Genomic DNA, 24,565 nt, shown 5'->3' with positions numbered 1-24,565 from the left:
ATTGTGACTTCTCAGAACAAGTCCTCTAAGCTATTGGTGTTTAATGGGACTACTTATGGAGATTTTGTGGCCACTTGGGGCCTATTATCACCCTACCTTTGTCTCATCATCTCACAATCTTTCTCCTCTTTATTAATAATTATGAAAACAACAATCAGTACAAGATTAATCCCTCCAGTCCTATCATCTCTCATCTTTTTTTTTATGACAACCTTATATTATTTGGTCGGGTTACAATTCAAAATCTTGATGCTATAATGAGATTATTAATACTTACAGTCAAGTCTCGGGCCAATTAGTTAACTTCAATAAGTCTTCAATCTATTTTAGTGAAGGTGTCTCCCAAGCCATCAGACAACAATACACTGTTACCCTTCGAGCTCCCATAATGCGGGAACAGGCCAAATATCTTGGAGCTTTTCTTCTGAAACCTGGCAATCGAATAGTTAGTTATAATTGACTTATTGCTAAATTTGATAAATCACTTGCTAATTGGAAAAATCATTTAACATCTCAAGCAGGTAAAACAGTACTGATTAAATCTATTCTGGGGCGGCCCAAGTAGTTGGGAGGCCTAAAGCGAAAAAAAATTTGGGACCCTTCTATGCTAATTATAAAAAAAAAAATTATTTGTTGTAGCAGATGAGAGAATCAAAAGTAGTAATTGTTGTTTGTGAAGACCTAATTTAAAACCAATGAAATTAATTCTTTAAAGGGGTAAAGGGATACTATTAAATAAAATAAAAAAGAAATAGAAAAGGAGAAAAAGTTTAAAAGTGAGAACTTACCTGCTTGTTAGATAGAGAGATAAAGGAAAGGATAACAACTCTTAGGGGGGGGTAGTGGAGCAAGACTTTCGCGGACTCTTGAGAGTCCGCGAAAGTCTGAGGCATTCAAATCCAGACATTTGAGAGTCCGCGAAAGTCTGAGGCATTCAAATCCAGACATTTGAGAGTCCACGAAAGTCTGAGGCATTCAAATCCAGACATTTGAGAGTCTATGAAAGTCCGAGGCATTCGATTGTAGACAAAATATGTCCCAGACTTTGGTGGACTTCATAGTTTGATGAATTTGTGAAGGATTTGGGACAAATTTGGAAGCCAAAATGTCTTTCAAAAAACAAGAGGCATTTGAAGTCCATCATGTGATCAAAAAACAATAATAATATTAAAATAATAAATGTCTACCAAATGTCCATCAATGTCCACAAATATTCACAGATGTTTACGAAAGTCGAAAAATATATTTTTGAAATGTTAGTATAAATATATTATTTCATGTGATTAAACAATAATAATAATATTAAAATAATAAATGTTTACCAAATGTCCATCAATGTCCACAAATATGCACAGATGTCTACGAAAGTCGGAAAATATATTTTTGAAATGTTAGTATAAACATATTATTTCATGTGATTAAACAATAATAATAATATTAAAATAGTAAATGTCTACCAAATGTCCATCAATGTCCACAATATTTACAGATGTTTACGAAAGTCGAAAAATATATTTTTGAAATGTTAGTATAAATATATTATTTCATGTGATTAAACAATAATAATAATATTAAAATAATAAATGTTTACCAAATGTCCATCAATGTCCACAAATATTCACAGATGTCTACGAAAGTCGAAAAATATATTTTTGAAATGTTAGTATAAACATATTATTTCATGTGATTAAACAATAATAATAATATTAAAATAGTAAATGTCTACCAAATGTCCATCAATGTCCACAATATTTACAGATGTCTACGAAAGTCGAAAAATATATTTTTGAAATGTTAGTATAAATATATTATTTCATGTAATTAAAAAATAATAATAATATTAAAATAATAAATATCTACCAAATGTCCATCAATGTCCACAAATATTCACAGATGTTTACGAAAGTCGAAAAATATATTTTTGAAATGTTAGTATTAATATATTATTTCATGTGATTAAATAATAATAATAATATTAAAATAATAAATGTCTACCAAATGTCCATCAATGTCCACAAATATTCACAGATGTCTACAAAAGTCGAAAAATATATTTTTGATTAGTACAAATATAATATGCATTACACATTTTGTCAATGGACTCAAGATCTTAAAATGTCCCCAGGATATTTTGTCTATGGATCAAATGTCTTGAAATGTCTATAAAGACATTTTGTCTACAAACTCACAATGTCTTGAAATTATCTATGAACACATGTTGTCTATAATAACTCATCCGAAATGTCTTGAAATGTCTACGGGACATTTTGTTATGAAAGTCTGTGAAAGTCCCGCTCCACTACCCCCCTTAGCCTCTTAGATTAATTAGATTTCGATTTTATAAAGGAAAGAGAGAGACAACCTAAATTTATAGAAAAGTGAAGTACAACTCTTAGCCTCCTAGCCCTAGGTCGGTTGAATTTGATTTGGAAGTTTGTTACTAAATTTGACTAAGTCTGACTAGGTTACTAAATTTGACAAAATCTTTACCTCTTTCTAAGTTTTTGTGGGGCCCCCGTCTTAATTCTTGTGTGGGAACCAGCACGGGAAAGAGTGCGAAATATTCAGCTGGGTTTTGGTTACTCAAGTTTTTTCTTTTTCATCATTAATTTGGAGGTGCTTTTAACTGGGACACCATCTGTTCGCCTAAAAATATGGAAGTTTGGGCATAAGATCTCTCTGTTGTGATAATGAATCTATGCTACCTAAAATGACTTGGAGGTATTTAACTAATCCTAAGGCAATATGGGTACAACTTCTGAATTTCAAATATGTCAAGTCAGGTAATTTTTGGTTTATTTCCTCTCCTAATTCATCCACTCCATTTTTGGTACAAATATTAAGATTATTAGTGATCCTTCGTTACATGAACTTTAATGATAGGAAACCACAACTTATATGAGACCTACCTAACCACGTCATGTGGGTTTCAGACCTTATGCTTCCTGATAAATCAGAATTTACTCAGACAATACTTTACCAATTCTACAATCACGGCTATAAATTCCATCACAATCACAATTGATCAATCAATCGATACCCTTATTTCGACTCCCACAAAGTCTGGAAAATTTAGTGCTAAATCGTATTATTCAGACGGGTAATAAAACATTGATGATTTATATTTATCTCATCTGAAATTGGTGGAAGATGAGGAATAATATGATCTTCAAATCCAAATATGTGGATTTGCATCGTTGTTGATGTATCACTAAGAACGAGGTTGTCTTTCTTCACCTTCAAATCCAAATATGTGGATTTGAATCGCTGCTGATAGATCACTAAGAATGAGGTTGTCTTTCTTCACCTTCAAATCCAAATATGTGGATTTGCATCGTTACTGTTGATTTGTTTGTTTCAATTTCATCTTTGTTCCATAAAAACATACCCAAGGCATCATTTGATTGGTTAATTATTAGTTTGATAGATCAATTTCTGGTGTGAAAGAAATAAATGGTTGAGTAACAAAATTTGTTACCACTTTCATCAAAAAAAAAAAAAAACCAAACAAAATTTGTTACCTCCCCACCACCTTCAAATCTAGACTAACATTTTTGAAATCAATTTCCTTTCGTTCTGATCTACCAATCTACCTATTGGATCCGTAATTGATTGAAGTCTACATGACTTCTTGGTGATAGTGAACTGGTTTTTCAATCAGTGTTGTGATGGTTTTTTTTCTTGAAAGATTAGGAGACAGAGACCGAGATTCCCAGAGGTAAGAGAGATAGTTTCATCAAGATAGAAAGTTAGGTGGGAGAACTGCAATTTAGCGATGAGAGATTAAGGTGCTGTTTGTTTTTTAGTTTTTTCAGATCTGAAATATGAATTGGGTCCGATGCAACCCAATTCAGATTTCAGATGTTTGTTTTTAAATTAAAGAAAATCTGAAAATTTATCTGATTTTCGCCATGGTCTGAATTGGCTGAAAAATATGCTACATATTTCAGACTTCAAAACAAGTCTGAAACATTAGTCCAACATCTGAAATTTGTCAAAAGACGTTTTTACCCCTGTGATTTTAATCAAGTCCTTAATCTATAATTAAATATTTCACTATCTGCCAACAGTACCTCCACCGACCACCGCCGCGCAACCACCGACCGCCGACCATCGACCACGCCACCACTACACCAAAAACCACCACCAGACCACCACAACCACCACTACACCAAAAACCACAAACCAGACAACCCCACCACCATAACACCACCACAAACCAGACCACCACCACCAAATACCAAGATCCACTTTCAACAAAAAAAAAAAAAATACCAAGATCCAGACTACCACCACAACACCACCACAAAATTCTTGTTTTAGAAATAGAAAGAAGGTAGTTAGAGCAGTAGATTAAACTATCATAAACATCACATCTATACTACTTGCCTGTACAATCCCCACCATAAAATCAATCTATATCTACCATTCTCATTGTCTTCATGACTTCCCTTATAAAACCCCCAATAATATCAAAGGAGATTTACAGAGAGACAAATAGGGTTAAATCTTGAAGTTTCTGTGAAAAAAGATCAGAGATCTAAAACCCTTTAAGACATTGTTGAAGTTGCGGTTGATCATTAAAGAGAGAAAGGGAGAGAAAGAAGAGAGAGGAAAAAAGAAGAGAACGAGAGAGAGACAGTAGTTTTTGGATTAGGGTTTCCTTTCTTTTATTTTGGCGGGACAAGAAAAAAAAGAGAAAGGGAAAAGTACTAATGTTAGGGGTATAAATGCCATAAATTTAATTCAGATTTTATTGTTCAAATTTAGAAAACAAACATCAAAATTAAAAATAATTCAGCCAATTCCGATCCATCTAATTCAGATTCAGCTAATTCAGATTCAGACGTTAAAAAAAAAACAGCACGCAGTAGTGCCAACAATTAGGGGAGGGTGATAAATCACTTTTACCACATACTTTTTTTTTGTTTTGTTGTTGAGAGAACTTTTACCACATACTTTGTGGTAAAATTTTGAAGCTTATTTTCCCACTGTTTTTTTCTCCATGAATTGTTTTTCACGCTTTGGTGGGTCTAGTCAAACAACAAAAGATTGTCATTTGTTGCGAAAATGAATTTTATAACCCTGTTTTAACGTATCAATAAACCTTATTTTCTTAACACGTCAAAAGTATTCATTCTGTTTTCTTTCACAATTTCCATCATTAACAAAAATGACATTTGAACATCAGATAATTTAATAAACATATAAAAATCAAATAAAAGATTACATTATATGATTACTAATTAATTATCATTCACACCAAACGTTCAAATCACATACAATTTCATCAATCGTTCAAAAATAAAAAAAATTCCATTCATTTCATAATTTCTTCTTTCACAAGAATCATATATACTAAACAATTAATCAAATTTGTAGAATCCATCTTGTTCAATCTGCAAAACAAAACCATAATGAAAGTCCACATAAATGTAAACATATTTATATATCAGCCAAGAATAGTTTTTAAAAAGATGAAAAGAAACGGGATTCCTTCAAATTTTGCTATAACATCTGAATGAGATTACAAATCTTTTTCCACTCAGCCCATTCAGGATTCTAACCAATTCAGATCACCCTCCAAATTTGGCTATCAAATCTGAATGGAAGCACCCCATTCAGAAATCAAATCTGAATTCAAAAAATATGATAAATATAGTAAATGAAAAAGAGCATCAGTTTTAAAAAGCTCGAATATTTGAAACTTCATGAATTTTCAGAAGTAAAATATTTCATTCATCATTTGCTCATATTATCTATCAATTCAATTCCTCAGATTCAATTCAAACCCCTAATTTAATTATGAAAATAACTACTAAAAGATAAAAAGGATAGAGAGAGAGTTTCAGACATCCAAGGAAGGAAAAAAGCAGCATTAACTCTCAAGCCTGGCGAAGGCGAAAGTTCTTAGTCGGCCACTGCGAATGTCTTGAGAAACAAGCCTTCAAGATATCATCATAAACCCCCCAATTCCAACAATAAAAACCCTAGATTTTATATCTACGAAAAAAAAGGTTTATATCTATTGAATGAATTCAGATAGACAAATTAGGGGTTTTGAGTATAGGATTTAGTAGAGAAAGAGATGGATCAGAGTACTGGCTTGGTAATTCTCCCCTATAAGAAAGAGAATTAAACAAAACGCATATTATAATCTTAGTCGATCATTTGGGGAAAGAATCATCACTTCCATCATCTATATTCTTATAAACCCTAGATTCATAAAATTGAAAAGAAACAAACAAAAAAGATAGATATATAGAGAGAGATATCTCAGACATCCAAGGAAGGATAAAGCAGCATTAACTCTCAAGCCTGGCGAAGGCGAAAGCTCTTAGTCGGCCACTGCGAATGTCTTGAGAAACAAGCCTTTTGTTTATCATCATTGATATCTTTCAAATTCTCCATAAAACCAACCCTAGAAATCAATAAACAGAACAGGAAGAACCAGAATTAAATAAAACAGTAGCAAATCTGATGATTACGAATGTGTAGAAAAGCTGTTTTCTAAACATTACGAACCCTAAAGAAACCCTAGACAGAAAAATAGATATGAAAGAAGAGGTAATGGATGGAGATTATATAAGCAGTGGTTAGGGTTTTACAAAAAATTCTAGGGTTTCTTTCTGACGATTAGTTTAAAGGCACTTCTATTTCGTATATTTGATGCCCTGACTACTTTCCTTCTATGATCCGAGTTTGTCTATAGACCCGCATCCGATTAATACCATAGGAAATTATATAGGCACTGTCAGTTTTTTACAAACACCTCACTGATTCTTCTTTCACTTGGTCCATGTGTCTGTCAATGACACCACATAAAAAGAGGAGGGGAATATCTAAAAGCATCCAGACTTATGGTAAAGACGCCTCTTTCTCTTGTACGGTATCGCTAAAATTTGTCTCGAAAGAGACTTATTTAACCGTGCGTAAAAACGAATCTGTGTGGGTTGAGGAACACGAACAAGATGTGAGTGATAAGAAAGAAGGGTGAGACGAAGTGTGATGGATGGACAGTGCCACATATAGGGACATAGATAGATATGAAGATGAAGAGTGAGGTCGTCTCATTAAAGAGACAGGTCATCATATTAAAGAGAGATTATCCGACTGCGGAAAAAAATAGATGATTTGGTTGAGGAATAGACACGAAAGAGGATAGAGTGAGAGAAATCGAGAGAGGGGAAGAGGATTTCACAAGAGAGGAGAGAACTCTTTTTCCGGTTAATTTCTCCTATGTAACCAAAAAAAGTCACTTGACGCGTATAGATTAGATCTCAACCGTACATCAAATCACGTGTGAAGACATGTGATTTTGCTCTTTAAAGAGGGAAAAGAAGAAAGATCATCACTACTCACTAGGTGAGGCTTTTCTCACTGGGAACAAACATTACTCATCCCATGATGCAAGCCATTCCAAGCTAAGGCTGCAATTAGGTTTACTTTCATGACTCCCTTCTATCCTTTTTATAGCTCTGAACATCTCTTTTTATTCTTTTCCCTCTTTCAAAAATGATCCCATCTACAACAATACCTCATTCCATTTAATTCTTTTCATATTTGAGATGTCACCAATCTTTTCTTTTTTTCTCCCTAAATGTCTTTGACTAATTTTTTTTTATGCGAACGATCAAATAACAATAGAGGCAGAGCTACCAGTTGACTAAAAGTGTAGCTAAGGTAAAATTGGTTTTGATCCATACTATGTGACCAACTGGCCGTTCTAGTCTTCGTTCAAACACTCCGTTTTCGTGTCCAAGACACTACTTTTTTGTCTTGTCCAAGACTATAATCATTTGTCATATTTTGTTTTACTATATGAGGAAGGTTTGGTAGAACCAAACCTCTTTGGCTTGATTTTTCTACACAATTTTCGGTGGAAAGTTCGCTAGATAGAGTGAATATAGAGAAAAAAAAAATCTTGTCGCGGTGGCGGTAGTGGCGGGAGAAGAATAAAAATAGTTCATTGGTTTGAAAGTTGTCGGCCTTAGATATTTTGCGGGCTACCTCAATGAAAGAGACGATGTGATCGAGGGCGGAACCAAAATTTTAATCCCGAAAGGACTGACCTCTGAGTTGAAGTTAGTAGATTTTGCATCAAAAAGTTATTATGTATTTAGCTTCTACTAAAGATGCATCAACTACTTGCAAACCCAAAATAGGCATTAATAATAATTATTATGTATCTAGATATTACAAACATAGTTAAAACTATAAACAATCAAATAAACAAAATTAGCTATGTTTGGTAGATGTCTATTGGACAATATTATCAAACACTTCACGTGCAAAAGTAAATTGACCAAATTGATGTATGAATCTGAATACCTAAAATCAATTTTTTATACAAAAAAGTATAACACATATACCAAATTCAAATTTATATACAATTAGTAAGTAACAGCTTGTCAGTTTAGTACCTAACTTGAGTTTGAATTTGAAATCCCTAAGAACTCTTCAAATTTAAACATAAAATCAGCAAACTATATAAAGAAATGAAGCCTTAAAAAAATACATAGAATGAAGTGATAACTTACTAGTATTTGATTTTGAAGTTGAAACCCCTAATTTTTTAATTTAAACTTGAAATCAGCAACTCAAGATTATATGTGCTTGACTAACCCCTAAAAATAAAATAAAATTGATGAAAACCTTCAAAATATTGTTCTGATAGGTAAGTATTTTCAACCAAAATACTTTCAATTGCATATGAATAGCAAAGATTAATTTCTGAAATTTGAAGCATTAAAAATGAAGATTTTCCAACGATTAAGTTTCTTCCTCTTTCCTATTCTCCAGTTCCCAAATAGTTCATCAAGTCCCGTAACTCTCTGTCTCTCCAAACCCGAAGAATTAGACAATAAATGAAAAATAGTAAACTAGCCCTCTTTTGTTAAAAAGTTACAAAATTGCCACCGGACCGTTGCCCCAGTTTAGCCTCTTAATAGTTCCGCCCTCGGATGTGAGGTTGAGAGAAGGAAAAATGAAGTGTACGACGTACAGAGTGAAGTACAGGAAAGAGATAAAGACGATGGAAAATAAACTTAGAAAATTTATTATTTACATAATGCCACAAACGGTAATTTTAGAAAAAAAATAATATTTTTTTGTCGATAGGGACCAAAAGAAACACAGCCAAACTCTTATCAGGGTTTAAATGACTAGTTGGTTATATATTTAGGGTCAAAACAAAATTCATTATTAGGGTCAAAATAACTCTTTTGTTACATAGTGAGGGTCAAAATTGAATTCATTTAAAGATGATGATAAATGAAGAAGTAGAACGTGGGAGAGATGGGGGGTGTATTCATCAATATTTTTACTTAATTTCTATTTTGCCTATATACCCGCTTCCAATACGTTTTCTTAAATAAAAACATTCCTCCATTATTAATCCAAACCGTCTTTTCTTTTTTAGATCCAAAGATAACACAAACAATAACAAACCCTCTCTTCTCTCTCTCTCTAGCATTTAAAGAAGCTCGAAAAGCCACAGCAAAAACTAGCCCTTTTCCCCCTCTAATCGACCCACCAAGCAAGCAATCAAAATTAATTGTTGATTTGAGAACCCCTCGTAAACCCCCCCAACCCTCTTCCTTCTATACTGTTCTAAGCGATACCCATGATCTGGAAACTATGAATAACTTCAAGTTCCAAATCTTCGATTCTCTTCCTGCGTAGTTAAAGAGAACCAGAAGAAGAGAGAGGGAGAAAAGAAATCTCTTTTTGTTTTTCTCATGGCTAAGCGTGTTTATCAAGTTTGGAAGGGAAGTAATGTAAGATTTTCTACCCCTAAATTCTTTTTTTTTGGTGATTTCTTAAGTTCTTAAGTTTTGGGTATGTTTGGATCGAGTTGGGGAATAATGGGGTTTTCTTCTTATCTTGAAATTTCGATTGGGTTGTCTTTGATTTGGTGGTTTTAGGTGATTTTGACACTTGGGTAGGTACTGATTTTGTTTGTTATTTAGTTATAATGGTTGGTCCAAGTGTTTGAGCTTGTTCTTTAGGTTTATTATTTGCATTTAGGTTCGTTTACTGTTCTTTTTGACTATCTGCTAGGTTTATTGAGCTCTTTATTAGGGTCTATTTCAAAAGGGTGAGTATGTTTGTTATTGTTTTGAACTGTTCCTTTTCTAATTGCTGTTAGTTTTGTTTGAAAATGGTGACTTTTTTTTATTGATCTAGAAGCATTATCTGGTTAATTATATGTTGTAGGCTGGGCTGTTTTGGCATTTGGACTTTTGCTTTTTAGCTCACTTGCTTTTCTGTTGAAGATTTAAAGATTATCTGGATGATATCACTATATTGTTTTTATCTGAATTGCGGTTGACTTGGTTTTTTTTTTCGTTACATTGGGCATTCAACTTCTTAAAAGAGTTGAATATAGCTTAGGATCGATATTTTGGGAGAGTTAATGGTGAGAAGCAACCGCGAAGTCGTGATAATATAGTGGTATTAGATGTTTGAAGTTTCTTGTGTTCTTTATATTGGGATATAATATCCGTCTTGTTACTTTCATTTTATTTTGTAAATAGTGTAGACTCTAGAGTTCTTTATATATTAAGATCGACATATAGTAGCTTCGAAGCGCTAAGGATTATTGTTGTAGTTTATTTCTTTGAGACATCAATGTGAACCAACTCAATAAGCTTGGTCAGTATATGTTCGTCATATCCACTGTTAACAATGATTTGCTTGCATATCAATTACTCCTCCAATTCTAATGTGAAACTCACCGAGAGGGTTAGACTCACACAACAAGAAAGGGGAGAATAATTTTAGTTCTCTTCCAGCTCCTTGTTCTAGTTTGCCAGCATTTTTCCCTAGTGTAGAGATATATTCGGAAAAGGTTGTCTTTATCTTTTTTCCGTTAGTCTGCATTTGAATATCTATCTGTCAGTTTACACCAAAACAATCAGAGCCTTTGGGTGCACTGTTGCCGTCTTCCGAATATCATAAGTTGTGGAGTGTTGAAATTTACGAGGCATGGTATCTCATTGTCATTGGTGGCTTTAGGGAGATTTGTGCTAAGTTGACTTTTTTGAAGATTGGCTGGGTTACATATTCCGTGATTCTGCCAGCACTCAGCATTTCTTTTATACCTACACTTTCGTACTTAAATAGCTTCGCAGTGATTTAGAGAAAATCATTATTTCCATGAAATATGATACTTCCATGTAACCGAAATGTTGGCACGTCTTTGAGTAGTGATAATGTGTAATTCATTTTAATTAGTTGGTATCCTTCGCTTTCTTAACTCTGATTAGAATCGCATACTATGTAATTTTTTTTTTATCTTTGAACTATAATACTTGGTCTGAATTAGTATTTGTGAAGATAGTTTATATATGAAAGCCTTATATTTCTTGTAAAGCTTCTGAAGTTACTTGTTTTATCTGTATACGTCTCATTCTTACATTACTTGCTATTGAATTCCTTTTCATGTTTGAGCAGAAATTCTTTTTTGGCGGGAGATTAGTGTTTGGACCAGATGCAAAATCACTTAGTGTGACTATATTGCTTATCCTTGTCCCCGTCATTCTATTTTGTGCACTTGTTGGTAGGCATCTCCGCCATGAGTTTCAAAATGCTGGATATGCAATTTTGGTGGTAGCAATTGTCTTCACTATCTATGTTAGTACTCTTAACCAATATTATTTATGCAATTCTTATCGCTTCTTCCAAAAGTCAACTCTTTATCTCCATCTACATATCGATACTTAGTTATTTAGGAAAATTTTGATTCCTTTGTTGCTGTAAGCTCTTCTAAGTGACTTGTAGTTCTAATTACTTCAATGATTTTGCTAGGTGTTGGGCCTTCTACTTTTTACCTCTGCCCGAGATCCGGGTATTATTCCACGAGCTTCTCATCCGCCAGAGGATGAGTTCAATTATGAGTCGTCGGCATCAGTTGATGCCGGTGGACGACAAACACCAAGCCTTCAATTTCCTCGGACGAAAGAAGTTCATGTTAATGGAATGATTGTTAGAGTTAAGTATTGTGAAACATGCATGCTTTATCGTCCTCCCCGATGTTCCCATTGTTCCATCTGCAATAATTGTGTAGAGAAATTCGATCATCATTGCCCTTGGGTTGGTCAATGCATTGGACTGGTATGTTTTTGGTTCTCTTATTTTCTTATCCGTTAATGGGTGTCTTAGGAGTTTAAGCTTAGATTATGATTAAATAATTGGATTTTTTTGTTATCTAACTAGATATGGTTATGTGCAGCGAAACTATCGCTTCTTCTTCATGTTTGTATCTTCTTCAACCATTCTTTGCATCTACGTGTTTGCAATGTCAGCTTTGTACATTAAGATTCTAATGGATCGAGATCAGGGAACAGTTTGGAAGGCTATGAAAGAATCTCCCACTTCTGTGGTTCTAATGGGATATTGCTTCATTTCACTTTGGTTCGTCGGTGGTCTCACTGGTTTTCATCTATACCTAATAGGCACAAACCAGGTCAGTTTCTTCTCGGGTATTTTCGCCATGGATTGATTTCGGTTTTATATATCATATATTTCTTTCTAAGCACAGTTATTCTATATAGTTTTTGTTTTCTTTAGATTGTGGTTATTTTTGCTACATTGGGTTCTCGACAGACAATTTATATTCTTACGACATGCAAATTGTAGTTCGATCAGAGTTTCTTACCATAAAAATGGCCACATGTGCAGCAGCACCAACTATGAGAAATTCACCGATCCACACGTAATGTGTGAACAACAAAAGTTGGGTACCATTGTCAGTACCCAGATATGGATAAGGGGCATGGAATACATATGGGAGCTACACCAATGCTTAAAGAGCCTCACATAGCTAGGTTAAATGATAATTGAGCATGCCGTTACGTTTGTAAGATCTCATAGAAGCCTTCATGACCCTGGCCACTGATTATTAAATTAGGTTTTACAGTTGGAAAATAAGAATCTGTAAAAATTTGATAAGAATGCCGATTGAAATGAACAAGTTGTTTGTTCTTTCAGACTACATATGAGAACTTCCGGTACAGAGCTGACAACAGGATAAACGTCTACAACCGAGGGTGTTTTAATAACTTTTTCGAAGTATTCTGCTCCAAAGTAAATCCATCGAAGAACAAATTCCGATCTTTCGTGCAAGAGGAGGTACAAAGACCTCAAACAACTCGTACCCGAGAGCCTGAAGTAGAGGACACTGGTGGGAATCCGCGGGCCAAGATAGAAGATGATCTAGAACTCGGAGGAGATCTACTCAAAATTTCTCAACGCCGAAACATTGAAGAAATGAACGATGATATCGATATACGTAGCAGAGGTAGCAACGGTCCACACCGCGATTCTTCAGATACTGCTGATTTGGGTCTGGGTGCGGGTTTGGATCAGCAAAACCCTAATGTTCAATCCGAAACTCGTCATTCTAGTCGGGGTAGACGAAGTGGAAGCTGGGAGATTGCACCAGATGTTGCTGCCATGAATGCTGCTATGGCTGGTGCCCAAAGCAGAAACGATAGCCAGTAAGGTTGTTTTCATTTATTTTTCCATCCTACACACTTAACCACCAATTTAGCGATACTTAAATGTTCGTTTACTGGTGGGGAGTTTTAAATTCGGGGAAAAGATCAAAATCACTTGGAAAATTACTATATGGTCGTGGAAGTTGATCAATTATCATTTTGGTACTCTCCTTATTCGGGTCTCGGTACCCTTATTTGGGTACTCAATGAAATTAGTAAAATTGTAATTTTTCCAAGTTAGTGGATAGAAATTCTTTCCTGACATGATATTTACCTCTTTGGTTCCAGATTGTGTTGTGAAATGTTGTGCCAAAATTAGGGTTTGTGATCTTGTTTTAGGGTGCTGGCTTTGATTCTTTGGTGTAAATTATTACTATTGGAGTTTGTGTAATTTTACTCTACTTTTTCTTGAATTATTGTTCTACTCTTTTGTAGATATGTTGTTGCCTTTTTATTATGTGATCCTTGATGATATGGACTGTATTCCTTTCCTTGCATACCAAAATTTTCATCTTACTCTGTAATTAAGTTTTTCTTAATAATGCCTTGTCAAAGGAGTAAAATTCGAAATATGTGGTTTGTTTATTACGTAAACTTTACAACTTCACCTAAAAAGGCGTTAACACTTATTAAGCATAAGCTCTCACATATAGCCTAGGTTTCAGATGTTTTCCGGGACAATCGTATCATTATAATGTACAATTAGAGGCTAAAAATCTCCCAATTTCATTTTTGTTCTAAGACAATTTTGAGCTAAGTTTTCCAAGATAAACAGAACCAGTCCTGTCAAAATCTTTGTGAGTGTGGTTCATGATCCTTATCTGTGGGCAAGTAGATTTGGTCTTATAAAAACTAGATCAAGAGGTGAAGCTTTTCTAATCTTTTCTTTCATTCCACTGAATTGGGAGACTTCTTCATACATTAGACCTGGAAGGCTATCTTCTTTTTTAATAGTAGATCAGTTAGATCTTATCTTAGAAGTATTTTCCCAATGCTTCCGTTGATATTAGTAGATGCTATTCGAACCGTTCTCTTTTTTTTTTTTAATCCATGTCAGCCCCTATAATAATCTTAAACTTTGATACCATTTGGGGACCCGACATTGAAGTTGAAAAACATAGGGGCTCCCATAATTGGGAGCCCGGGCCCGGGGATGGGAGTTGCTCTAGCAAACACAAACACTAGGTTAAGTGACTAAGAGGGTGTTTGATTTTTGCACTTAAAGTGACTTTCACTTAATAAGTGCGAGTTTGTAATTTTAGGCCGTTTATTTTTTCACTTAATAAGTGAATATCACTTGTGAGTAGTGCTAAAGTAAATACAAAAAAGTAAGCTCTAACTTGGACCTTATTTTTTTTCACTTACTTTCTAAGTGTTAAAAAAGACAAAAAAACCTAAACAAGAATGAGAATTATAAATACCTATTACTACGTAAAACCTTATCCTGAAAAACACATAATTTTTTTGCACTTACTTTCTAAGAGTTACATAACGGATAAGTCTGACTGTCTATTTTCTTTGGGATTTTGACAGGGATCACATCCGACGACTGGTATAAAATCCACTTCATGTAAATTAAATCAAAATAGAAGGATATTAATGTATATCGACCAAAATCACTTAGGATAGCCCTACAATAACTACTACGGATACTTTCCTATTTATTCTACCTTATCTTCTTTATTTTTTTTCCCCAAATCGACATCATATTTATTACAAATTGTTCTTTGTCCAGAGTACTATTTTTAGGAATTTTGATTTGAATGTCATCTCCGGCGTTAGCCAAGAGGGATCTATCGCGTTCGTAGGACGCGTCGGAAACCTAGTATATCTAAATTCGAGACAAAACCGTGTGATGCAAAAGTAGTAGGAATCCTATAGAAGTGAATATTAGAGAGAGAAAAAGAGTCTTAGGACATCAAAACATTAAAAAACCTATCTATTAATAATCTAAAATCCTAAAGCTTTATTCATTAAGGGGAATTTAACGATACCCCCTCCCCACTGTGCAAGACCTTCTAAACAGAAAGAAGTTACAGAGAGAGAAAAAACTTTTAATGTAAGGTCAATAAATTTTTCTTGGGTGGGTGGTTTGGGGAAATAAGAAAGTCATCCGGGGTACAAAGTTTTGGGCGGGAACAAAACAATTTGAAACATTTTGTTTCCTCCAAACATTTCAACCTTTCGACTTCTTCTTCCTCAACCAAAATTCTGGCGACATCCACCATTAACGCCGACCACCACCAAATTTGTCGGAACTTAGATACAATAAAGCTCTTACGCCTCTTACGATTATCTGAAGCTATAAACCCTAATTTCAGAAATCAAGAAAAAACTATTTTTCACCCATTAAATATCAAATCAAAACCCTAATCATCATTCTTACCTTTGCATGGCTTGTGGATCGAATCTGAAGATCTTTGAATTTGAAAGTATAGTCTCCAAACGAAATAAAAATAACACGTTAATCAAAATGACATTAAAAAAGGGGAGAAATTTTCTGAAATGAGAAACCCTCGATTTAACCATAATAAACTTACTTTTAAGTTTCTTTTGATGAGAACAAGAGGAACCAAACCATGAACCTTTAGGAACTGCAACTAATATAGGTCGAAGACAAAATATATGAAACCCTCTGTCACATTTATCACAGAGAAGAATCTCATCCTCATTATCACTAGATCCACATTCTTGACAATTGGTATTACTATATACATCACTCTTCTTCTTCTATTACTTCATGGGGATGAGTTGGATTTAGGTTTGAGTTCTTATTTTGTAGATGACTTTCGCAACTGCCATTGTTAGGTATAGAGATAAGAGGAGAGAGTTGTTGACTTCTGTCGCCGTCCAAGAACCGGTCGGCTACTCTCTGTCTGCAACAAGGGAGGGTGTGTTTGGCTAAAAAAAATTTGTTTCTCACCCTTTAAAATTTTGCACCCTGGATAATTTTCTTATTTCCCCAAATCATCCACCTTTTCTTATTATTCATTGTTTAATTAATTTATCATTTGATGGTAATTTGTTTGTATTCATTATAATTTTGTTTACACTAATAAGTAAACTATGTCATTGGTTAATATACTACTGTTTTTAGTTGTTTTGCTATTTGTTTTGCCTTTTTCATTGATTAATATACAAATAAGTTTGGTTCATCAAAAAAATAATATGTTTTTCTGCTATTCTTTCTTTATTATTTATTTATTTTTTACATTGTTCGTTGACTAATGTAATTTTATGACACAAAAAACTCATTACAAACTTCAGTAAACAAAATATATGTTTTTGCCATTTGTACTTCGGTATAATCCATCTCAAACTTGTTTATTAATCTCTGCCATAACAGAGAGCTCGTACGCCTATTAGTTATATGCAAAGATAGTCTAGACAATTCACATTATTTATAGCACTTATAAACAAAATATATGTTTTTGACATTCTTACTTCAGTATAATCCATCTCAAACTTGTTTACTAATATCTGCCATAGAGCAGAGAGCTCACAGGCCTATTAGTTACTATATGCAAGGATAGTCTAAACAATTCACATTATTTATACCACTTACTAGGGGTGAGCAGAGGTCGGTTTTTTTCGGTTTTGGTTTGAGCCGAAGCCGAACCAATAAGTGGCGGTTTGACCAAATCATCGGCCGAAGTCGAGCCGATCATTCGGTCGGGCGACATGGTTCGATTCGGTTTAGTTCGACTCGGTTGAGTTCGGTTGATCGGTTTAACCAAGCACAATTTAGAGAAAATAGTAACTAATGTTATTCATTTCATTGCATATATCGAAAATAAAAATTAAGTACCCATCTTGCTTTTCCACTATTGGATATACCGAAAATTAAAATTAAAATTTCATCGTACTTTTGCACCATTACAAACAAAAAAATAAGTAGAAGTGCGAAAGCAAAGTCAATAATGTTAAGTTACTAACTAAGAATAGGTTGTGGTACATAGAAAATCAATGAAGACTTACCTCTAAAACAATTCAATCAAGTTAAATAGGTTGTGGTTGATGAAGCCGACAACAACTACTATGAAGGATGGTGGACAATAGTATGGAAGAGTTGATTAGGTTTTCTATTTTTTTTTCCTTTGTAGTTCAACACTTCCTAACTTTACAAAATTATTATTTTAGTTTTCTTTAGGGTTCGGTCGGTTCGGTTTGGGCGGTTTCTAGAAACTCAAGTCGGAGTCAAACCAGACCGATTTGAGTTTGATCGGTTTTTCGGCCGAACCGAGTCGAACGGTGATCGGTTCGGCCCAAAAATTGATCGGTGCGGTTCGACTTTGTTTGGTTCGGCCAATTGGTTTGATTTTTGCTCACCCTTACAACTTACTACTAAATACTATCGCTTATAAGTGCTAAAAATCAAACACCTAAACCTCGATCTTAACCATTGTAGATGATGATGATAAAATCTAACGGTAATCTCGCGGCTACAAACTGAGCTAATAAGCGGAAATAGAAAAAAAAGGAGGAAATAACCTCCCGAAGCAACGAAACGAAAAGAAGAGAGAATTAGGGTTTTCTCTTCCCTTTTCCAGTTTGAAAAATACTTTCAAGTTTTCCCAGTACTTCTTCTAACACTACAAAATTATCAAATTCGTACGCTGTTTAACTTCTCGAAGACTTCCTCTCTCTCTCTCTCTCTCTAGGGTTTTGAGTTTGATTAGATTTGACAGTGAATCTTGAACAAGTTCATATAATCAAAATTCAACCTTGAGCTGAAAAAAGGGGTTTACTTGATAATGGATTTCGATGAGTACGATTATTTAGAGAAAGCAGTTGAAGATCCAAAAAGTGATCATCGTGTTTCTTCAGGGAACAAGAGAGAAGGAGGTGAGAAGAGTTATAGAAGTTCTAGGAGGAGAGAAGAAGATGATAATGGTACTGGTAATGGTAATGGTGGTAATGAAGATGATAGAATTACAGAGGGTAGGAGTAAGAGTCATAAAAGGTCAAGAGGTGAAAATGGTGACAGTGATGATAGAGAGAAAGAAAGAGAAAGATCTTCAAGATCGGAAAGGCGCGATAAGGAAAGACATAGAGATGTGGATAAAGATAGAGGAGGTAGAGAGAAGGAAAGGGATAGAGGAGAAAGAGAGAAGGAAAGGGATAGAGGAGATAAAGAGAAGGAAAGGGATAGAGGGGACAGAGAGAAGGAAAGGGATATAGGAGATAGAGAGAAAGAAAGGGGTAGAGGAGATAGGGAGAAAGATAAGGAGAGAGAGAAGGAACGGAATCGTGAGAGAGGGGATAAGGAGAAAGAGAGAGAAAAGGAAAGGGGAAGAGAGGAGAGAGAAAAGGATAGGGAGAAGGAGAGGGAGAGAAGGGAGAAGAGCAGAGAGAAGGATAGGGAGAAGGATGGAGAGAAGGAGAGGGAAAAAGATAGAGAGAGGGAGAAAGAGAGAGAAAGGTCGCGTAGGAGTAGTAGCCATTCGACGAAGCATCGGAGTGATGGTGATAGAGAAATTCGAGGAAAGAGTAGTGATAGGGAGGCTAGAGAAAGAGAAAGAGAAATGGAGATTCGAGAACGAGAGAGGGAAACAAGGTACAATTCATGTTATGGTTTTACAGCTTTATTTATGAAATGTCGTTAATTCTCTGTAGATTTTGTATTATTTGTTTTCTATGCTTATCGCTTGACTCTTTTCAGTATGATAGTTTCGGGTGAAATTGGATAAACGACTTGTTTTCATTACCTAAAAGAAGCTTGTACTACAGAGACTAATCTGTGAAAATGAAACTAGCTCCATAGTCTAACTTGTATGTAATGAAGTGTGATTATTTGTGCAAACTACTTATAGATGTATCAAAATTTTAGCTTTCAGAGTTTGTGTTCTGATTGTGCAGCCTTGTGAGTTTAATTTCGATTTAAGTTATATTGAGGCTGCAATCTACATTTGGGGTTGCTTCAAAACTTTCCCACATGTTTTGCCCGTGGTATTGTGTGTATGCAATTTCACAATAATCTACAGAATGTCTATTAGTAAAGTTACAAAAGGTGTTTTAGTAACTTAACCTTGTGTTTTTAGCATATAGCTTCTTTGAGGATAAGCTTCATATGGGGTTTATCTGCGGACTCTATCTTTTCATTAAGAGTTTAAATTTGGGTTATTATCATATATGACTTTTTGTAATTTTGTCGTCGAAGATGTTATATCACATACCTAAGCTGCTAAGCACCATTTCATAATTTTACTAAATTAAGCCGCTAAAGAAGCCAACCGCTATAGCTTTTTACACAACATTACCTTCTGATCTATAAGTGTAAACTAATCTTAACACATTGTAGTTCCATTATCAATAGGTCAATTTGTCATTTTCTGATTGGCGTTCTTTATTTGTTGATTCATAGGAGATTTAAGGACAAGAAAGAAGCGGAGCCTGAAGCGGACCCAGAAAGAGATCAGAGGACTGTTTTTGCTTATCAGGTATGCAATATTTTTGCTTGTTGCTTTGAAAAGGGCGAGCCCATTTTTACCCAAGTGATTCTTCTGCTTGCGCTCATGTATGACTAATCAATTTAGTATTACAAATTTTCACTTGTTATTTATTTTCTGATGACAGATGCCCCTGAAAGCGACCGAGAGAGATGTTTACGAGTTCTTCTCCAAAGCGGGCAAGGTTAGGGGAATAATAAACTTATTTGAATGGAGAAATTAAATCTATATGTATTATATTTTTATCTTTCAAAAAAATATGTATTATCTTTTAAGTTGTTAATTTTCTTCACATGAATGACTTTTCTTGTATTGAATGATTACAGTCGCTGGTATAATAGATATATGCATACTGTGATCGTGCATATCATGATATCTTGAAGGTTTTTGTATCGCTCCTTTGATGTTTAAACTCTTAATATATGAGTGATATCTCCAAACAGTACGAATGCATATCCTTGAGATACATTTGCTTCTTATTGCAGTAAATCTCCACTTCCTTCGAAGTTGCGTAGTATAATCACTTTTTGTGGCTCAAATATTTGGGGTGAGTCTAAATATGTCCATATAAATTGACTGATGATCATTAGCGCACCTTCTATAGGTGGACCATTGTGTATCAAACATGTCACGTATCACTTTGTAAGTTTTAGGTTTAATATTTACTTTTTCTTCTTTATTCATAATGTTTTGTTTGAACAGTTAATTTTTATTTTCAGGTGAGAGATGTGCGATTGATTATGGACCGAAATTCAAGGCGGTCAAAAGGGGTCGGGTATGTATATTGTCTTGTTCTATATTTTGTCTTAGTACAAAAGGATGTCTTGAGTTCTTGACTTGTACTCATGCTCAATTCTTGTTTGCCGTTGGTTGAGTTCTTCAAGTTTATGACAGCTATAGTATTTTTGTAAGCTCTCTTTTTATGTTGAGCTTGTCTGTGGGCCAATGCTTTCGGTGCTTCTAGTGTAGCCTCAGATGTAGGAGGAAAGAGTGGTTAATGTTTACCTTGGTTATGATTGATATCTTTTTGCCTGGTTTTCATCGTTGGGAGTATTGTTAAATATTCCTAAATATGATGGAACTTTCTTTGGGTATTCATGTTAAGGCACCACCAAGGGCATTGTTCTTCTTTAGACTGTTGGCGGTGGTATCTTCCATGTTCTTTGGTGGGCTTATATCATTCCATTGAACTTGCCAAAGGAGCCTCTTGACATCTATAATATTGCTATTTCTTCTTTAGTTTTTGTCTTTTGTAGACTTTGGTTAGTGTAGTTAGTCCTTCATGGACTTCTTTGTTGTGTGGTTTATTGATGATTAACTTCAGTTTTGTTTTTGTAAAAAACCACATACATCACCAAGTCTAGGTATTTACAGAAATCCTATTATGTATGTAGAGCAAAAGTTACTTGTTCATGAGTTTTCTGTTTCTTCTATACAGGTATATCGAGTTTTATGATGCAATGTCAGTTCCAATGGCAATTGCGTTATCAGGTCATCAGCTTTTTGGTCAACCTGTTATGGTGAAACCTTCTGAAGCTGAAAAGAATCTTGTTCAATCAACTGCCACTCCTGGAGGAGCAGGTAATCTCGCTGGGCCATATGGAGCGGTTGCTAGGAAACTTTATATTGGTAACCTACACTTCAACATGACCGAAGATCAACTTCGACAGGTATGCTCTAGCATTTCAGTCCTTTTTCCATTTACAAGGCAAGAATTGAATATGCACCTCAGTTTAGAGTTTAGACGTCAGTCAAGGTGTTTAAATTTCTAAAACCTCAAGTATAAATCATTGGTGGCAATGCTAGTTGGACTTATAGATTTCAGTTGGGACGCATGTAGATACTGAAGTATAAAACCGATCAGTGACATAATTGTTCCTCAAACACTTCTTTAAAGCAACTAAAAGGAGCTATTATAGTTATTCTATACTATTATGTATACTCCTGACTTTTTTTGGGTCTTACCACCAAATTTGCTCAACAGGGAAGCATTTTAATGTTCTCTTACTATGGTAGTGATATAGATCTGGGTGAAGATTCTGGTGTCTTGAAAATATTTAAAAATTCTGTAATGTTTATATGTAGGTTTTTGAGCCTTTTGGTCCGGTGGAGCTTGTGCAGCTACCTCTTGATCTTGAAACAGGGCAGTGTAAAGGATTTGGCTTTATTCAAGTGAGAGTTACTAAATTTAGTGTTCATTCTTCGGTATAGAAGTTAATTCGTACAATATTTACTTCATCTTCTTTTTCTAAATGAGATATTACTTCGTTTTTTCAGTTTGCTCAGCTCGAACATGCAAAAGCTGCGATAAGTCTGAATGGTAAATTAGAGATTGCAGGACGTGTTATCAAGGTTTGCTTGCTTCAACTTATACTTATACACTTCAGTTTGATGATGCTAATAATGCTATCTCTTATCATTCTTTACCCCAGCCAAAATGGTTACGTTTTATTTTTTTATGACGATCTATGTATTCTTTGTGTAGGTTTCAGCTGTTACAGATCATATTGGAGTTCAGAATGTTGGAGCTAATGCTGCTGACTTTGATGATGATGATGGGGGTGGCTTGGTGAGTCAAATTTGTGCTAGAATTGATAGAATTATGTTTACAAAATCTTTTTGTTAAATTTTTTGTTAGTGGTTGATTTTTAAGTTCGGTTGTCTAAACTTTGATGGTAAGTGATCGTTACAATTGATGTTAACAAAGGTTCTTATATTTTCACCCAGAAAGGGGTTTGAGGTGTGTAATAATAAGCTATGCTGATGTGTTTTGATTTCTAAATGCAGTCCTTAAATGCTCAGTCGAGAGCAATGCTTATGCAGAAGCTAGATCGAACTGGCGTTGCTAATAGGTTTGTTTCTCTCTTTTAAACCCTGTTCTTTCTCTAGACATCATGAGTCGTGACAGCTTATTAACATTTTTGCAGCATTGTCGGGTCTCTCGGAGTACCTTTGGTTAATGGGCCAACTTCAAATCAACAAACTTTAGGTCTTCCTATAAATGTACAACCTGGCTTTGCTCCCGCAGTTCCCGCGTTAGTTGTACCTTCTCCAGCAATGGAACCTGTCGGGAATCCTTCTGAGTGCCTCTTGTTAAAGAATATGTTTGATCCGGCAACTGAGGTTCTCAACCTTCTCTATTTCAATTTCATATACGTTATCTTATCTTTGGGGAGTTAATTATCAAATTTGTCTTACAGACTGAACCTGATTTTGATTTGGATATCAAAGACGAAGTTCACGAAGAATGTTCTGGTTTTGGCCCAGTGAAGCACATCTATGTGGATAAGTATGATATTTTCTCCCCACAAGCGTTTACATATTTAAATATATATATATACTCATTATGCGAAATCAATCTCTCTCTCTCTCCCACATTTACCTTGACTATATTTGCAGGCACAGCGCCGGTCATGTTTACTTGCGGTTTGAAACCATAGCAGCAGCTGCTAGTGCTCAACGAGCAATGCATATGCGATGGTTTGCTCGAAGGTTGATCTCGGCTGTGTTCATGGTAACTGTTCATCCATTCCTAACTAATACTAAATAAAACTTCTCAATTCCAACTCAGTTTCTCTGCTTCTAATAATCCTTAGCTGACAAATGAGCTTTCTTGCCAATCGGTGACCTTTAGTTTGGGAAGTACTGAAAAATTCAGGCCTGATAAATTAACTAGGGGAATGATACTTGTCTCTTGTACCATCTGATTATTCGTCCTGCCTGTGCCGAAAATATTTGCTTAGAGTACTACTTAATGTTGCAGCACTTTTTCCTTGTGTTCGAAGATTCCTTATTTGAGCATACATTCAAACTATTGAACTTTTATTAGCACTGTTTTAAATATTTAACAATTGATCTGTTGTTCCATTTTCCGTATTTTCATGACATATAACATTTTTGTTAACTCTTGCAGCAACCCCATGAATATGAAGCGAAGTTCAGCGGTGGCGGTTGATCAAGGATTAAACTAGATTCTATCTTTTAGCCAAAGTTTTGGATCATGCCAATTAGTTGAAGTTTCTTTTCTAAACTTTGTTATTTTGTAATAGGAGAATGTAATCCGATTTTTTTTTGGAGGTGTTGAGATTGACAAGAAGAGTTTGGTGCCTGTTTTTATTATGATATTGGTTGTTATGTTTCTAGTTATGGGATCTATTTTTTTGCGCTGTCTTATAGAACTCTCGAATTTTGTGGTCTGTGAACATGCGCACATGTTAAGATTTGATTTCTTGATCTCTTTTTCACTACGGGTGAAAGGGGGAAGGAAGCTAGAAGCGTGCTGAGGCATGCTAGACCACAACGACCTGACGCTTCTGTTCATGAAGAACTTGGCGTGTAACTGCAATCTGCACTCAGACTCGGTTGCCTTGTGGATTTAATCCCATGGACACCAACCTTTAGTCCTTACTTGTTGGTCTATAACACCACTTCTCCATAATTTGTAAACTCCACGAGGGAAGTCACTGGAGCACGCGAAAGTAGCTGACGAGGGAAGAAAGTCATTGAAACACACATGGAAGTAACTGATGATGGAAGGAAGTTCGAACTCACTGGAGAACACATGAAAGAAGCTGACGAGGAAGCGCATGAAAGTAGGTGATGAGGGAAGGAAGC

General features: G+C 34.9%; 2 protein-coding genes and 4 non-coding genes across 6 annotated transcripts; 2 read left to right on the top strand and 4 right to left on the bottom strand.

The window, feature by feature from the left end:
* Nucleotides 1–5,672: 5,672 nt before the first annotated feature.
* On the bottom strand, nucleotides 5,673–5,752 carry LOC147564974 (small nucleolar RNA SNORD36). Its single transcript, XR_015231514.1, has one exon. It is a non-coding gene; the product is annotated as a small nucleolar RNA SNORD36 (small nucleolar RNA).
* A 92-nt stretch (nucleotides 5,753–5,844) lies between these two features.
* LOC147564973 (small nucleolar RNA SNORD14) lies at nucleotides 5,845–5,967 on the bottom strand. Its single transcript, XR_015231637.1, has one exon. It is a non-coding gene; the product is annotated as a small nucleolar RNA SNORD14 (small nucleolar RNA).
* Nucleotides 5,968–6,088: 121 nt separating this feature from the next.
* Nucleotides 6,089–6,196, bottom strand: LOC147564972 (small nucleolar RNA Z103). The gene has a single exon (XR_015231598.1). It is a non-coding gene; the product is annotated as a small nucleolar RNA Z103 (small nucleolar RNA).
* A 76-nt stretch (nucleotides 6,197–6,272) lies between these two features.
* On the bottom strand, nucleotides 6,273–6,394 carry LOC147564971 (small nucleolar RNA SNORD14). Its single transcript, XR_015231592.1, has one exon. It is a non-coding gene; the product is annotated as a small nucleolar RNA SNORD14 (small nucleolar RNA).
* Nucleotides 6,395–9,265: 2,871 nt separating this feature from the next.
* On the top strand, nucleotides 9,266–13,936 carry LOC147564970 (protein S-acyltransferase 8-like). The gene is made up of 5 exons (XM_086651375.1): nucleotides 9,266–9,779; nucleotides 11,458–11,637; nucleotides 11,812–12,117; nucleotides 12,236–12,469; nucleotides 12,994–13,936. Exons 1-5 carry the CDS (start codon nucleotides 9,741–9,743, stop codon nucleotides 13,504–13,506), a joined length of 1,272 nt encoding a protein of 423 aa, XP_086507501.1. The 5' UTR covers nucleotides 9,266–9,740; the 3' UTR covers nucleotides 13,507–13,936.
* Nucleotides 13,937–17,882: 3,946 nt separating this feature from the next.
* Nucleotides 17,883–24,097, top strand: LOC147564969 (uncharacterized). The gene is made up of 13 exons (XM_086651365.1): nucleotides 17,883–19,059; nucleotides 19,867–19,942; nucleotides 20,079–20,135; nucleotides 20,671–20,726; nucleotides 21,390–21,621; nucleotides 22,037–22,123; nucleotides 22,229–22,303; nucleotides 22,437–22,520; nucleotides 22,739–22,803; nucleotides 22,879–23,074; nucleotides 23,152–23,240; nucleotides 23,351–23,465; nucleotides 23,865–24,097. The coding sequence occupies exons 1-13, from the start codon at nucleotides 18,257–18,259 to the stop codon at nucleotides 23,904–23,906; spliced, it is 1,977 nt and encodes a 658-aa protein (XP_086507491.1). The 5' UTR covers nucleotides 17,883–18,256; the 3' UTR covers nucleotides 23,907–24,097.
* The last annotated feature ends 468 nt before the right edge of the window (nucleotides 24,098–24,565 follow it).

Source organism: Eschscholzia californica, unplaced genomic scaffold, assembly GCF_041429995.1.
Source record: "Eschscholzia californica isolate CP2 unplaced genomic scaffold, dmEscCali1.0.p SCAF_1, whole genome shotgun sequence".
Taxonomy (NCBI): domain Eukaryota; kingdom Viridiplantae; phylum Streptophyta; class Magnoliopsida; order Ranunculales; family Papaveraceae; genus Eschscholzia; species Eschscholzia californica.
The sequence above is the reverse complement of the archived record's forward strand: the minus strand, read 5'-3'. Positions and strand labels throughout refer to the sequence as shown.

Excerpts from the sequence above, each read along its gene's own strand:
- LOC147564969 (XM_086651365.1), top strand. The coding sequence starts at position 18,257 with ATGGATTTCGATGAGTACGATTATTTAGAGAAAGCAGTTGAAGATCCA. Across the intron at positions 21,622-22,036 it reads CCGAAGATCAACTTCGACAG|GTTTTTGAGCCTTTTGGTCC; the intron begins GTATGCTCTAGC and ends GTTTATATGTAG. Across the intron at positions 22,124-22,228 it reads AAGGATTTGGCTTTATTCAA|TTTGCTCAGCTCGAACATGC; the intron begins GTGAGAGTTACT and ends TCGTTTTTTCAG.
- LOC147564970 (XM_086651375.1), top strand. The coding sequence starts at position 9,741 with ATGGCTAAGCGTGTTTATCAAGTTTGGAAGGGAAGTAAT. Across the intron at positions 9,780-11,457 it reads AAGTTTGGAAGGGAAGTAAT|AAATTCTTTTTTGGCGGGAG; the intron begins GTAAGATTTTCT and ends ATGTTTGAGCAG. Across the intron at positions 11,638-11,811 it reads CAATTGTCTTCACTATCTAT|GTGTTGGGCCTTCTACTTTT; the intron begins GTTAGTACTCTT and ends TGATTTTGCTAG.